General features: G+C 40.2%; 1 protein-coding gene across 9 annotated transcripts in view; it reads left to right on the top strand.

Annotated features, from left to right (window-relative positions):
- TRIP12 (thyroid hormone receptor interactor 12) overlaps positions 1–16388 on the top strand; it is an 80626-nt gene that overhangs the window by 14404 nt on the left and 49834 nt on the right. For 7 of the 9 annotated variants that reach the window (XM_032697354.1, XM_032697352.1, XM_032697359.1 and 4 more), the window contains one exon: positions 12360–12506. In XM_032697354.1, the coding sequence (XP_032553245.1) occupies positions 12409–12506 (98 nt within the window). In that variant the 5' untranslated portion in view covers positions 12360–12408. Of the gene's footprint in view, positions 1–12359; positions 12507–16388 lie in introns of those variants that run through there. The other 2 variants (XM_032697357.1, XM_032697361.1) reach the window with 1 other exon arrangement.

The raw sequence follows: 16388 nt of genomic DNA on the forward strand, positions 1-16388 counted from the left end.
CTTTAACCTCCCTAAAATACAGTTGTGGAAGCTAATATGGTATGTTGTTCTGCATAGTTAACATGAAAGAATAGCTCTGAGCACTGTAAAGTCGTGATTCTATCAATTATAGGATCAGCTTAAAGACAGCTTAATCCTTAGCATTTAACAGGTGTTTCTTGGGGTGTGCCTTCCTTTTGTTCATCTTTACACAGAACTTCTGTTTCTTTATACAGCTGTTTGATAGGTAGTTCAGTTCATGATTTCATACAAGGTAAATGTCTTTAATTGTGCCTGTGTCAGTGATTTAGTATGTGTATTGGAGCTTGCTCTTAATTACATCACTATAAGGTCTAATGTAAATGCATACATTTTTTTTGGTGGAGGAAAAGCTTCCGTGGCACATAATTCCAAGATGCCACTGCTTTGAGCACTGCCCGGTTTAGAAAACATAAATGTGTTTCAATCCCTTTGTTTGTTGTTGCAGTATTCTTGTGAGAGCTAAAGATCCATATGCAGATCCAGGGCTGAGGAAGCCGGAAACTTAACCTGTTTTAATTGGGTTTCTTCCTCAACAACTACAATTACACCATTTTCCAGATTGTATCATGTGGCGTAGGAATCTTGGTATGCATTGGGCCTATGACTTTTTTTGTGTAGCGTTTGGATAGAAGTCTTTGTTTGGCAGGATGGCAAAACCTGCTTAAGACAGTGCAGGAAAGGAGGCCTCAGTGCTAAGTGTCAGTGAGTAGAAAAAACGAAGGAAAACTCCTGAAAGCCTCCTGATTTGTCCAAAACCTGTCTAAATTATATTTTGAAGATGCAAAAACCTGAGACATGTTCTAGGTGAGCAGAGAACAGATGAGTACTCACCCTTCCACCTGCCCTTGGAAACATAAATTATTTTTTTGAAATTGGTTTTATTTTTAAAATGTTTCTCCTTAAGACATGCTAGTGTGAGCAAACAGACTTCTCAACTTTTGGTATTTCTATGTGTAGACCAGTTTAAAGCTGAAGCTGGATATGATCAAAATGAAGACCCAGTCTCCTCCCTCTTTACCTTATTTTCAAGGTAGATCTACATAATGCTCTTAGACCTGTAATCTTGGCTTTATCTGTGGTGCACTTCTCTAATCTGCATGTACAAGTCAACTGTTTTTTGTTTCTTCTTCCAGCACTAATTTCTGTGAGATCTGGTCCCTGAATTTCTTCAGTTTAGGGGCTAATTAAAGTTTTGCTTTTTGTTTTGTTTGACTCCCCCCTTCTAGTTGTCTAGAAGATTGCAGAGATCATCTTGTGTTAATGTAGACTGTGGGTGACCAAACTATGTTTTACTAGCCACTGAGCTCCCTAGGTCTCTCTGTAATTTAAGACAGCTTGGCAAAAGTTGATTAGGAACTTGGCAGGGCTCAGGCAACCTGCCATGCTGCAGCTTGGGGCTTGTATTGTCTAACAGGCTCTGCAGGTAGGACATGGCTTTGTACCATATCAGTATTTGTCTTGTGCTATTGCACTTGGTTTTGCTTAAGGGCTGTGTGTGCCAGATGCAGGTGAATGGCAAACTGCAAATAAGGCACCATCTGGTCTATGGCATTAGAATACAGAAGAGGTTTGGTGTTTTGGCAGGAGGTTCTGCATTCAGACTCATAGTGTTGAAGTAAATAGAGCTGTGCAGCTCGAAGGCAGCTGGGTATTAAGTACTGGGCAGGGCAGATTGGAAGTCAGTGATGATTTTGGGTACTTCTTGGTTTACTTACATGACAGTAATGAAACCAAGCTTCTAAACTGAAATTTGCACTAATCATTCAGCTGATTTTTTTTTTTTTTCCTTCCACTGGTAATAAATGCCCCCTGTCCCAACTTTGCTGCAGCTGTTTACTTGGTCTTAGCTTGACCACCTGCCTTGTAGTTTTCTTCTCCTCTGGCAGTGTCACTAATCTGTTCTTCATGAAGGATTCTGTGCTTTAATTCATGTCTCACAGAAGGTAAAAGCTCCTCATTCAAATTCATTCCTGTCTTCTGAAGAGAATCTTCTCCTTCATTCTTGTCAGGCGGTGTGGTTTTTTTATGATGTTAGTGAAAGGTTAAGCCACCATACAGATACTGACTTCTGGCTTCTACTAAGCAAGGAGGATGGATAAGCTGAAAGTGAAGGTCAGATAAGATTTTACTTTTATTGCTTGTGATGGTTTTATTGAGAGTCTGCAAGAAATGAAGAATTCACATCAATTCACTCTGGGTACAAACAGCAAAGTTTTGGTCAGAATTTGGCTGCTGGAAAATATGTTCTTTTTCATTGGAGAGATATACTTTTGTTTAATTTTAAAAAGGAAAAGAACTGGTATTTCCATTGCTGCTAACAAGCTGGAACCACACCTGTTTGAGCACCAGGTAGCAGAATTGCATACTGAGGCTCTCATAGTGTAAATGTTGCTGTCTCGCAGCTTGTTAGTAAGTAACAGTAGTTTTAAAGTTCCTGTAGAGGTGAAGTCAAGCTCTTGATGTAGAATCTGATTTGGCAGAGAAATTTCGCTCTGTGACACAAGTGTACAGCAGAACAAACTTAGAATGTGCATTTGTTCCTCACTTTTCCTTTCTTTCCCATTGCTGTGCTAAAATGAAAAAGACCTGTCAACAAAGAGATGAAACCTGGTTCATTATTTTGCAGGGAACACTTGCTATGTTTGTGTGTTCTCCATGTGGTGTGACAATCAGTTGTGTTACTGACGTGGCTTGAATACCTCTGGGCTGCTGCTTAAGCTGAGCTGTCTCTGGTTGACTTGCAGCTATCCTGATCAGACTGGTCTTTTACGGAATATGGATTGATTCAGAAGTTTCTGGGTTCTTATGCTTTTCATGATCTTTATATTTGTGCATAGAAAAAAATTTAACTGCTGCAGAGTTGACTGAATTATGCAACAGAACTTAATGTGTAGCTGACTAAAAAACTAACATGAAATAGAACACTGAATTCAGGTTGAGAAACTACAGGTGTTGTAAACGTGAAAATATTTTCCTGAAGTGTTGAGTCCTGGCCCTCTGCCACTGAGAGAGCATTCTGAATCTTCCTTCATTAATGAATTCAAGTCAAACCATACACTGGGGGAAAACTTACAGTGAACTAGTTTGGACATGTTACAAATGGTGACATGGAAGGGTAACAAATGTGGCTTATTTGGAGAACAACTTAATTATTTGAATTTTTTTACAAGGGCAAATTCTTTAAAAAAAGTAATGAATAAATGTTCTAAGAGATTATTTTTATAATTGACTCCATTACTGATATACTCAAAACCAAGAGGAATAGTTGCTGTTGACAACAGTTTTAATATACAATGCAAAACTATAGAGAAGCAAGAGAAAAAATGAAATGCTTTCTATTTTTCCTAACTTCTCATTTGGATGAGGATCAAAGATCTGAATGACACTTGTGGTGTTTTGTGAACCAAAGTGCAGTCCAAAGAGTGACACAAATTGTAGTATTTATGTTCTTGATGAACATAAGAGAAACAAAGCAATGAGGTGGCAGAACTGAAGAGGGATGCCCTCAAGAGAGCATTATATTTGTTCTATGCAACTCCTTTGCTTTTTCTCCTCAAACTGCAGTACCTTCTGGTCTTCCAGAAGAAACAACTATAGGAGATAAAAGCTTTCACTATCTTAGTGTTAGGTAACCCCCTTAGCCAGCTTGCAAGAACTCGGTTAAGATTTAGTCCTGGTCCAATTTTCCAGTGCATGAATAGGGTGCTATTTTTTTTTTTTCTTCAGTGATGAAATGAAGCTGTGGATTCCTGTGTACCATGAACTGGGAACACCAGTTTTACAATCAGACCTGAGACACCTGAGCCTGCCTGTGTATCCTGTGCAACCATATCCAGAATAGAACATGAGCAGGTTTTTTTGTTCCTTTAAGCTATCCAGATAATTGGGAATGTTCTGCTGTCTTAACTTTTGCAGGTGCTTCTTTTTTTTTTTTTCCCCTCCTCTCTAGACAATCCATAGGCTTCTCTTGTTCTTGAGCTGATAAGTTGATTGTACTTGACTGCCAGTGGCACCTGTGCTGCTCCCTAATTTTGAGTAGTGCCCCATTTGCTATTTCAGTTTGACTTTCCACAGTCCAGAAGGACTCACTGAGGTTCTGGCGGTGGTGTTTAGGCCAATCCACTGTTGTGTTGCTAAAGGAGTGATGAGTGTCAGTTCTTTGTAATCGTCATGGAACGGGGTTTTAAGCTTTTTCTGGGTCACTGAAGACATCTCCAGTTTGCTTTTCCATACCAGGTCCTGTGAAAGGTCTCTGCAGTCTCAGACTTCTAATTCAACTGACCTGCTTGAAGCAGAGGAGACTGTTCATCTTCTAAAACTCATAATCACTGTCAGAAAACTGTTTTTATCAACACTGGAGCATGTGGTAGCATGTATTTAGATCTTTCCTTAAACAGTACTTGACCTCTGACTTCCTCAGACTGCGTTCTCAAACCATGGTGTCTTTTGCACAGTTATCTTCCAGTCCTTTCCCCAGAGAGAAGTCAGTAGGTAAGGATGCTGCTTTTCTGGCTTGGGATTGTGGCATGTATGACCTGTTGATCACACAGTCCTAACAACCTGGCCATTCCTCTAGCAAATAGTGTTTGCATCATTTCAGAGGCGTTTTCAGTGTTCTTATCTCCTGTGGGAAATTGTAAATCTTCAGTTTCAGGTAATGAATATTTGAACTTTCAGTTAGCAGTATAGTTCCCCCTCGTTCCAACCGTGAGATCACAAATGAAGATATTTTTGGCTCTTCCCCTTTCTCTTTCATGCCAAGCTTTCTGTTCCCAATCTTTGTCTATATGTCATTACAGACATATAGATACAGTGTGGAGACTCTAAACCTGGTGCTTACATCCTTTCAGGTTTGAAGCCACCTGCTTTGCTGATTCTGTGAAGGTGACCTTTGGCATTTCCACTCTCTTGGCTGGAAGGCTGGGCAAGATCTAAGCTCTTGACAGAGTGGATAAGGGCAAGGTGACTTCCTAATGCAGTAGGGCCCAGAGGCTGCCATAATCTGATGGCTGTTTGTTGTAAAGTCAGTGGAACAGAGGGTAACTCCAGTTTCTTTACTGTTTGTTTTTTTTTTTTTTTTTTTCCTTTTGAGTCTGTAGCTTGAGTGTATTTATGGCCTCCTGGTATTTGAGAAGTTTTCTGCAGTATCTGTTCCTTTCTTTAGTATGTGGGGTATTTTTGAAATGGTTAAGAAATGCTCCCACAAGAATGTAGAGTAGCTGAATTAAAAAGAACTCTGTAAATGAATCTAGGAAGAATATTGTGCTGCAGCTTTTTTCTTTTTTGTTGGCAATTTGAAAAAATCTCTGGATTAACAGCATATGTGTTGTCATGTTTACTCAGTGTAAAAAAGGACATGTGAGCTAGTCCTTAATCTATAGTATCTCCAGAAACTGGACCGCTTTGAAATTTGTATCTTATGTGCCCATTTTCCTTACTTCCTCATCCTAGTCCAGGTTGCTGGATTGTGCTGCTGAGGAGCTGAAGGGGCAGGAGTGCTTTCGGAGCTGTGTGTGTGTTCTGTCATCGTGCTTGGCAGTTGTCACTTCTCAGAATGAGAGATCTCTAATGTGATCTGAGGTTCTACTTTCAGCAAGTGGTTGGACCATGCGATCTCAAGAGGTCCTTTCCAGCCAAGGTGTTTTTAATCATTATGACTTTAACTGTTGTGCTTCAGTTGGACCCTATGTCAAAAAGGCATCTGGTGTGAAGAGAGTTTGCCTCTGTATGCTGTTAAGCTCCACTTGTCTTCCCATCGATACCTTATTAATGTCTTCAGAGAGAAGTGACAACAGTGATGCAGTTCTTTAAATCTGTAGAAATTCTGTGCCTGAGGAGGTGTAGAAATCATTTCTTCACAGTCAGAAGGAACTTCCTTGATACCTACTTATCCGTCTTCTTAACAGTGAGGTAATGTCACAGTATTAGGAGGCTGTACAGTCTTGTTTGTCCTGAAGATTTTTCTGTATGTACTGGATTTGCTCTAGTGTTTGTGCATGCATTTGTGTGTGTAGTTTTCTAGATTTTCTTTAGCACTGGGGAAGGAGAATACAAAAGGAATACAGTCCAGCCTAATATATGATTCAGTATGATTTTGTGTGGTTTCTGTATCAAAAGAAGTTAATCTGATACAAGTCACCATGTGAGTTTTACATCATAAGATGCAGTGCAGCAAGTGAGCCATAGTGTGCTCCAGCATCTTTGAATCATGTAGGCAGCTTATGGCTATTGATGGGGGGAAGGTAGAAATGGGAGCAGATAAGAAAATAAATGGTAGCTTGGTCTTCCTGTGTTGGAAGAAGAAAAGTTTGTTGTTCCTTAAGGCTCAGTGCTTTTCTGCTGCTGAGTAGCCCAGGATTTGCATGAATGCAGATGAAATGCATGCACCTTACTGTACCTTACAGCACCTTACTGTACCTTACAGCACCTTACTGTACCTTACAGCACCTTACTGTACCTTACAGCACCTTACTGTACCTTACAGCACCTTACTGTACTTTACAGCTCATGGGAGAGTATAGTTTTCCCTTGGTTGTGTATAGAAAATTGCTGTCTGGAAGGAGGGAGGCATGATGAGAATTCAGGAAATGTTGCAGAAAAATTTTCTAGTAAGTTTTCAGTATGTTATTTTGTTTACTCCCTAAATTCTTTCATGAGCTACTTCTACAACTAGAAGGGATGAGAGGCTGCTAAATTGAAAATACGAGCTTCTGCCTGCATGGAGCTTTGACATGAAATTTATGTTTCAAGGTGAGGACCTCACTGGAAAAAGAACTGAGCAGAGTGGATGACTACTGAATTTGGAGAGTATAGCAAGGAAGAATATTGTGTCAAAATCAGCTGCACAAGACTGAGTTTAAAGCAACTCTCCGGACTAAGAAGTCAATTTAAGTCAGCTGGTGAAGTAGTAGAAGTAATTGAATGAGTACTTGCAAGTGCTTGCTTGTAAGGCAAGAAAATAGGTGTGTATGTCGGCAGGTAAATAAGGAGAATCTTGTGAGCAGTGAGCAAAAATGAGGTGCAGCTGTGAGATCAGTTGAAAATGAAGTAACGTAGATCTAAAACAATTCAGCGGTTACTAAACCGTGGGCAGTAAGTCCTTCAGTTTAGTTGCAATTAAAGTCTCCACTCTTGAATGTGTTGTATGTTTGTATATTTAGAATGTTGTTTCTATATCTTAAGTGACTAGATTTACCACAGAAACAGCCGATCAAGTAAATTAATGTTGTCTACACTGAAGTAAATGAATGCAAATCTGAAGTCTTAGACGTAATATTTTCTGATATGTATGCCAAACTCTGAGTTCTGGCTGGCAAGATGTGCAAGTTGCTGGAAGAAAATGTTCTGAACTTACAAGGCATATAAACATCCTCCTGTCTTGTCCTTCTCCCCCCTTCTTTTGCCTAATACTGACCTCAGGGCAGCAAGTCTTTGCAGTTTTGAGGCACTGGATTGCTGCAGCAGCATTAAATAAGGCATGGAGTTTTTTGGGCCAAGGTATGAAAAAGCAGGTGTGCTGACCAGTGTACTGAGCTCAACCCCAAACAGATAACAGATATTATAATGGAGCATTGTAGGCAGAGGTGCTAGGCATATCCTGAAATATTCTGGAAATTGGAGTGCAAGAGCCTGAAAGAATTCTTGCGTTACCAAGATTCTTCCAAAGAACTTTAAAACCCAAACAAACAAAAACCCCTAACAAATAGGTTTTAGAGCTCATGCAGGTAGATTAGGAGGCCCTTGTGAGAGAGTTCAGTTCATGTTTTACAGGTGTTGTTACTGGTTTGCCTTGTTACTCTGTCAGTGGCCCCAGAGCCTACTGGAGTTCTTCAGTTTGCTCTCTTTTCTTCTCAGGCTGTGTCATGGTAGCTGCATTACAGTTCCCAGTATCCTACAGAGAGTGATTAGAGTGATAAATAAAAGCTCATACAGGCTTGTTGTGTAGTTGTCTGTTTCCTCTGTTTGCTTCAAAAACATGGAAGAGTGTTACTCATTTCCTGTTGGCTTTTCCACTAGGATAAAGGTAAAGGCTTCATGACAAGTTAACAGGTAATTTTTGTCTTTTGTTCCTGTAGAGCTCTCCAAGCAGTATATTGGCTGTACATTAGCTATAGTGTTTGCAATAGGTGTGTCAGGTCTACAGAAATTAATTCTAGTTGCTTTCCTGTACAGTGACAAAGATGACTGTAAATAGTAATCACATAGTGTTTGCTACAACCCAAGAACACTATGCAGGATAAAAAGCATTGGATACCTGTGCTGTTACATGGCTTCAGAAGACCTGTTGTGGGTTTATTTGAAATGCTGGGGCTTTTGGAATTCATCCTCATTCTAAAGAGTCTGCTTATGATGAGAGCATCTGTAGGCCAGTGCTTTGGCATCATTACAGCTAGGAATATGGAGTTATGAGACAGTAACTACAGTGGTTTGTTTGCAGATAACTTTATGCTAGAAGAGGACCTGAACTTAAAAATTCCGAAATCAAAGTTTGTCAACAGAAGCATGGAGGTTTGATGTACAGTTGTAGCTTTTTTCTTATTGAGTGTGGGTGTGGGGAAGAATGTTCAATGTAGTTGAGGAAATGATCTTAAAATCTGACAGGACTTCACTGGCACATTTGGCTGATCTCTACTGGGTTGCACAGTTCCTTTGAATTTAAGTGTCTGAAGGTGGGAAAGAATAAGCCAAGTGCTTCGAGTGAGACTCACATGTGGAGGGACAAGTCTGAATGAGAGCAGTTCGGATTTAGGAACCTCAGGGCTCTTGTGGTTCTAGCATGTGGAAGACACAGTTGTGAAAAGATCTCTTTGTTACTGGACTGACTGGGCACATGGTATTGTGTGACTTGAGATACTTGCAGTGAGACTGAAGTTAGTGTTTTGATGTTAAAGGTCACAGTTGAATCACGAAGCAGCATTATATTAAAAAGAAAACTGGGAGTCATATGTAACAAATACACAATAAGAAATGCAGTTAAGTTGAAAGGTTTCAATATAGAAAATAATTCTGGACATTATGTTGACTTGACAGATGCCTTACATGATAAAACAGCTGTCATTTCGTTCTTCTACACAGCTGAAAATATCATGTGCGTGGCAACACATTGTGCTGCATAACTTCTAAGCACAGTCCTCTTAAAGTGTCTGGCTAACCCAGTGCTGTGGTTTAACCCCAGCCAGCAGCCAAGCCCCAAGCAGCCACTCATTCACTCCCCCACCAGCAGGACTGGGGAGAGAATGGGAAGGGCAGAAGCCAGAAAAGTTGTGAGCTGAGATAAAGACAGTTTAATAGGGAAAGAAAAAGCTGTTCATGCAAGCAAAGCAAGGCAAGGAATTCCTTCACTGCTTCCCAATGGCAGGCAGGTATTCAACCATCTCCAGGAGAGCAGGGCCCTATGATATGTAACAGTGACTTAGGGAGGCAAACACCATTGCTCCAAATGTCCTCCCCTTCTTCTTTTTTCCCTCCACTTTATATACTGAACATGATACCCTGTGGTCTGGGATATCCCTTTGGTCAGTTGGGATCACCTGTCCTAACTCTGTCTCCTCTCAGCTTCCCTTGCACCCCCAGCCTCCTTGCCAGCGTGGCAGTGTGGAAAGTGGGAAAGGCCTTGGCTCTGGGTAAGCCCTGCTCAGCAAGAGCAAAAACATCTCTGTTATCAACCCTGTGTTCCACACAAATCCAAAACATAGTCCCATACTAACCACTAGGAATAAATTAAACTCTATCCCAGGCAAAACCAGAACACCTGGACAGATCAGTGTTAAACTAAAGTTTCCCTAGACAGGGCCAGGATTGCCTGTGCAGTGTTTTTCTGTAGCTGACTCTTGTGGTGGGGTGTGGAGAAGCCTGTGTTCTGGCCTGAAGTGGGAAAGCATGTGGCTCAGCTGGCAGAGCTCTGAGTGAGCACTGCTCCTTCTAGAATGAAACCTGCTGGAATGCACATTCTTGTCAGTATGAGGTGAGACAATAGTTCTGTGGCAACCATTTTGTAGTAGGACTAAAAGTTTGACATTAGCGAAGAGTTTCAACCTCAGTTGACCTCTTACAGAAGGGGACACTACTCCTTTTAGAAAATAGACAAAATGCACCTCATTTCTGATAGCAAAGAAGAAAATTTTTTTTGTTTGATGTTTGAATACAAGGAAACAGAATGCACAACAATATTTGACAGTGCCTGTGATTGACTTCAGCTAGACCCCCTAGGTAGGGCTGGAACCTTGGTCAGCTTTCAGCCTTGTTAATACTGGGCTTTGTTTCTTGCCTTGGTATTTGAAGAAAATACTGCCACTTACACTCTCCTCAGCTTGACTAATCTGGCTACAGCAGCAAGCTGGCAAGATTTCCAGCTATTCCAGGCCTTTTCTGTTTCATTGTAAATTTTTTTGTGCTCTAAAGTATAAGAAGTTGTAGACTAATGGTGCCATTAAAAACTTTAAACCTTACTGTTCGTGGGAATATTGGTTATGATTAAGGAGTTAGAAATAACTGTGAGGATGGAAAGCTCACCTTTGGAGGAGTAGGGTTTACAGCTTTCTCAGTTCTTAGTCATCAAGACTTCTAGCTATGAGGTTCATCAAACAACTGTGTTCCATGGGACTGTGTATTTTGTGCTTTACTTACATTCTGTCAAGTTCATAAGCATAAGGTAAAAAAACCAAAACAAACCAGCAAAGGTAGAATTGACTTGTTTGTTAATTCTACTTTCTGCTTTTGCTGTCTGCTGCTATGTGGGACCTCATAGCGAAAAGAACATGAGAAACTTAAAGATGCTTTTGACTCTTGTGATATGGGGATTAGGATGGGGAGCAATTCTTCTGCCTAACTTGTATTCTTATTTGATTCTTGGACCTTACTTAAAATATTTCTGGCATGCTAAGTGTGGACTTTTAGTTTGTGTTATTACAGTGTAACAAGACTGGATCTGAGCTAGCAGAATCTTGATCAATAATTTCTTGCACTGTGCAGGTGTCTGGATGATATACACGTTCCTTTTAGTGTGATATGTGAGGTAATGGTTTGCATAATACTAGTTTATGTGTCTGGGTTCTTATGGCCTACGGTAAAACTGCATCACTTAGGATTCTTTCTCCCTGCCCCCTTTGTTCAATTCTGTAGACCCTTTCAGAGGAATAGACAATTAAAGTCAACTATTCACTGGCTTTACTGACAGTGCCAGGTCTGGAGAGTTATTTCATTGGAGACATTTGAATTTGAATTTGCAGTTGAAATGTTTTAAACTTTTTCCTGGCAGACTTCTTGCTTACTGTGCTATTGATATAATAGATACCAAACCGCCATATAGGCTGCTGTGTTCTTAAACAAGAACACACTTCTTATGGCTTTTTTTTTCACCTGCAAATAACCTTTTCTTACCAGATTCCACAAAATTAGAAATAGTAGAACTGGATTTGCTGGTTGTGGTCCTGTTGCTATGCTGTCTACATGATAATACTGATTTAGCACAGCATACAGAAGTCACCTCTCTTCAGTGAGGAATTAAGTGAGACTTGTTCTGGAAATACCGCTGTTTCTGAGGACTGCAGCTGGGTGTTATAGTAGTCTTTCATAAGTAACTACTAAAGTATCTGTAGACCTGTAGCAGTCACAAAGCAATTCCAAAAGCAGTAATACAAGGCCATCATATTGATTGTTTTTTAAAAATAATTGTGTGCACTTATTAATCCTTCTGTCTCAAATAGCTTTTCTCACTCATTAACCTTTTGTGAGCAAGAACTTCTTGCTTATGTAGCTGATCTTTTCCTGAGTTGTTAAGTATCTTGCTTTATGCAAGCAAAAGTTGCATAAATCTGACTACAGAAGCTGCTTTAAAAGCATAGTAGTTAAGTTACTTCTGTAATCTTGTGAATACTCTTGCTTGTTCTTGAAACTGACATTGTCATCTCCTGCAATGAGAATTAAAATACTTGAATACTGTTGCTCTCTATCAAGCATTGAGTTTTTCTTTAATGTTGATAAACACAGGTTCTCCTAAATTACATTTGTCTTTAACATAGTTACAGAAGCCTACCAGGAAAAAAAGCATGTCATCGTAGAATCATTGAGGAGTTGGTAGTTTGGATTGGAAGGGACCTTTAAAGATCATCTGGTCCAATAGGTCAATGGTATGCTATATCTATGTAAAAGTGGTTGCTCTGTATTAAGGTTCTAAATGTTCTTGAGGAGAATCTTGGTCTGTGTGTCTTTTAACTAAAAATTGCGTAAAGGTTTTTTTCTTAAGTTTTTGCTTAGTTGCATTTTACATTTGCCTCTGGAGACATGGCTGTGAGTCTTCATGCCTCATGTCTTATGGCTCTTTCTCTCTTGTCTTTCAGTGAATGATAGTGTCTAGAAAGGGTATGTCCCTTCAGGAGAGAGGTGCCAATGTCCAACCGGCCTAATAACAATCCAGGGGGGTCACTGCGACGTTCACAGAGGAACACTGCCGGGGCCCAGCCACAAGACGACGCAGTAGGAGGAAGGTATGACTCTCATCTATGTGTGTTTTAGTATATAAAAGTAAAATTGCTGTGATTTAATTAGAGAATGAAGTTTTCCACCCTGCAATCCATGCCCTGAAATTTGCGTTAAATCTTTTTGCCCGTGAGATGCTCTCTGTACTGTTACTGTGTGGGGTAAAACCATGGGTAGCTCACTACCATACATGTTCAACCAGAACAGCAGTAGTAGATCTATGGGGGGAAAAAGTGTAGCTGAGTTATATTCCATAAATTACAGGTAGTAACAAATTCCTTCCCTGTCTTCCTTCTCTGATAACAAAAGTATGGGGGGAGAGGGGAACAGGGAGAATCTGTTACTGGAAATCTGGGAAAATCTGTGTTCCTATTAAAGAAGACTGAGTAACTGGTACCACTCTGTTCCTTTTACACTGCATATTAATCCTCTGCAGCTTTTGAATAATTCAAGAAAAAAAAGGTTTGCCATCCTTTAATATGCCTGATCTAGTAAGCAAGTGGACCAGGTTGTATTTGTTCTGCAAGTGATTGCCTCTACAATGCAGAATAAAGATCATTAAAACTTTCCTATGGATGCCTGTATAATTATTGCTGTGAGTGAGTGAAGTCTGTATGGATAAGTGTTTATTTTGTTAAAATACTAGCTAATGAAGGTTACAGTATGATGGTAGGCAACATCTGTCTATATTCTGCTCCCTCAGACATCTTACTGGTGCAGTTGTTTGAATACATGTACCTTGGACTTGATTTTTTTGGGATAAGGGTATTAAAATATTGCAGGTCAGTAGGACTGTCGTGGTTTAACCCCAACCAGCAGCCAGGCCTCAGACAGCTGCTCACTCCCCCACCAGCGGGATTAGGGTAAATGGGAAGGGTAAAAGCCTGAAAATTTGTGAGTTGAGATAGAGACATTTCAGTAGGGGGAAAGCAAAGGCTGCACACACAATCAAAGAGAACCAAATAGCTAATTCACTGCTTCCCAAGGGCAAACAGGTGTTCAACCATCCCCAGGAGAGCAGGGCCCTGTCACACACAGCGGTGACTTGGGAATACAAACACCATGACTCCAAATGTCCCCCTTCCTCCTTCTTTCTCGCACTTTATATACTGAACATGATGCCATATGGTGTGGAGTATCCCTTTGTCAGTTTGGGTCACCTGTCCTGGCTGTGTCTCCTCCCAACCTTCCAACTTCCTTGCCAGTGTGGCAGTATGAAAAGCAGAAAAGGCCTTGGCTCTGTATAAGCACTGCTCAGCAATAACAAAAACATCACGATATTACCAACCCTCTGTTCCCCACAAATCCAAAACATAGCCCCATACAAGCCACCATGAAGGAAATTAACTCTACCCCAGCTGAAACCAGCACAGGCACAAAAGAATTTTTTTGTTTTAAAGCATCGGGCTATAAAACTTCAGGAAGATGAGGTCTATGTCTTACTGGTATAAAGTCTAACTGAGAACAAGTTGAACAACTGTTGAATGGGTGAAGAAGGCCAACTGTTCTTCTAAGGAGCTTCTGAGAGAATAATTCAATCTCAAAAATGCAAGTTCACTTTCTCTAAACTAGTCCACTGTGCAAATGGACAAACAGATTGATAAACACAAGGATTCTCTTCTGGACTAATGTGGCATAAGGAGGGGGAAGCTGCTGCCTTATGCTGGTGATTATTTTGTAAGCTAGAGTTGTTTTTGAAGAATATTTCTTTTAACTGAGGCATACTGAGCCTTTCATTCCCTTCTGTCTATTATGTGTTGTCTCTGAATCTCAGTGGATGTTTAAGTTAGATATTGCCCTTCCAACTCCTTCCTTATACACTGAGCTTGACCTGGGGTGAATCAACCTCTCCCTAGAATAAAGAATTAGAGGCAAGGGGTGGGGGATTCCTCTTCAGATATCTACAATTAATTCAGATTTTATAGCACAATACCAGGGAGAAGCTCTACAGTGAGTCAACCAAATTGAGGAATTTTAGGGGTAGCGCTGTTCTCTTTCAGAAAAGTTACTCATGCATTGTTTTGGTGCATTGTGATCTGTTACTTATGCTGTCACACAGTGATTCAAGATGCAGTTGTGTGGAATGGCTGAACTTCTTCCACCCCTCACCAAATCTGTGTGAGTCAGACTTCCATGAGCAAGAGTGTATTGCACTCTTAAACTATGTTAGACCTTTATCAGAACCAAAGCTCCTTGCTGAAGTAAAGAGGATGGGAGAAGCTTTGAATCTGAGTTGCTTTAGAACAGGAACTCCCCTACCTTTCCATCTCTGAACAACCATTTTGGGCTGGCACAGCATCTAAAAAGACCTGGATATAAAGCATGCTGGTTAATATAAAATTTATAATAAATTAATCATATTTTACTGTCGTCAGTATCTCCTCTTTAGTAAGCTGCTGGGCAGCAATGACCATGGTACAAGGACCAATGTAAGATAGATCTGTCAAGTCCTTGGCAATTTTGTACATGACATGGAAAGAGACAGGCTCTCAGATAACAGTCGCTTTTTTTTTGCTTGCCTGTCTTTAGACACAAACCTCAGGACTCATCCTACACTGCATCTACATGCAGTGGGATACTGTGTTTTAGTTCTGCTGCTGAGCAGTATGTAGGAGAGTCTAGAGCTTACAACTCGATGTGTCATTATACCTTGCTGTACTCCAGTGATACACACTGCTTTGGCTGCTGTATTAAAAGAAAACTAAACAAAAACCAACACACCTTTTCTTACATAAGGGTTTTCTTGCGCTTCCTGACACACTTAATTTATTTCCAACCTTTTTTGTGTTTGTCATCTGTAAACTGAAACTCTTCAGTTTCAGCTGTAAAATCACTTAGAATAAACAAACTGTGGAAAGACTATTTCAATAATACGTTCCTATTGTGCAAATAGCTGTGAACCTGGGATGTATCTGTGTTAGTGTTTTAGTTGGAACTGGGAATGTTCTTTTGAAATAAATCAGTCATCCTAACCTGCTGTGCTTTGGCTAACATCATGGAATGGTCTTGGAGCACTTGGACTGGAATCTTTTTGGATGAAACTGAACTGAAAGTTATGCTCTATAAGAGCAGTTCGTGTATTCTGGTCACTTGGGGGTTTAATCTGGTTTACTTTGAAGTAGAAATCATTGAAATGCAAAGATAGTGGACACTGATCCTTAATGGGAACTATCTTGCTTTACAGATTTTCTTCTGTTCATCTGTACTACTTGTAGTTGTACAAACAGTATGAGATTTTATTCAGCCACTTTATTAGATCCACGTGCTTCTTAAAAAAAAACCCAACAAACAACAGATCAATACACAAAGATGAAAAATGCCCAAACCTCAGACAAAACAGAAAAACTACTATTGCAGAGCGAATTAGACAGTAATGTGAGTCTGTAGGGGGTTGTTGCTTCATGCCTAAAATTAGCCACAAAGTTTGTAAGCAAACTTAAGGGCCACACCTTCTGAAGTGTTGGAGGTTACTTCACTTTGGTCATAGATATGCAATCGTAGCCCTTCGAGCAAGGACAGGTTTTGATACTGTCTGAACTTGTGTACTTGATTGCACTTCTCCTTTGTATAAATAGCTTTCTAAATGCTGGAAGTGCAACAGCTTTTTTTCTTAAGGCTTTTGTGTGGCTGAGCTGCATGCATTTTCAAAATACAAATTAAGTGACAAAAATTTGGAGAGTTTGTGCAGTTTGGCACTCATAAGTTCAGACTTAGATGTGACATCCAGTAATCTAAGGTAAGTGAGTGCTACCTCTTTTATGCTCTGACTGGAGTGAATGGGATAGACTTCAGTTGAGAGAGGTGTTAAAAAGGAGAGAGGCAGGAGAATGACAGTGCTGCCAAGCTGAAGTGCTAATGTGTGTCCTTCTATAGTCTTTTGACACTTTTAC

The sequence above is a fragment of the Chiroxiphia lanceolata genome, chromosome 10 (genome assembly GCF_009829145.1).
Source record: "Chiroxiphia lanceolata isolate bChiLan1 chromosome 10, bChiLan1.pri, whole genome shotgun sequence".
NCBI classification, from domain to species: Eukaryota; Metazoa; Chordata; class Aves; order Passeriformes; family Pipridae; genus Chiroxiphia; species Chiroxiphia lanceolata.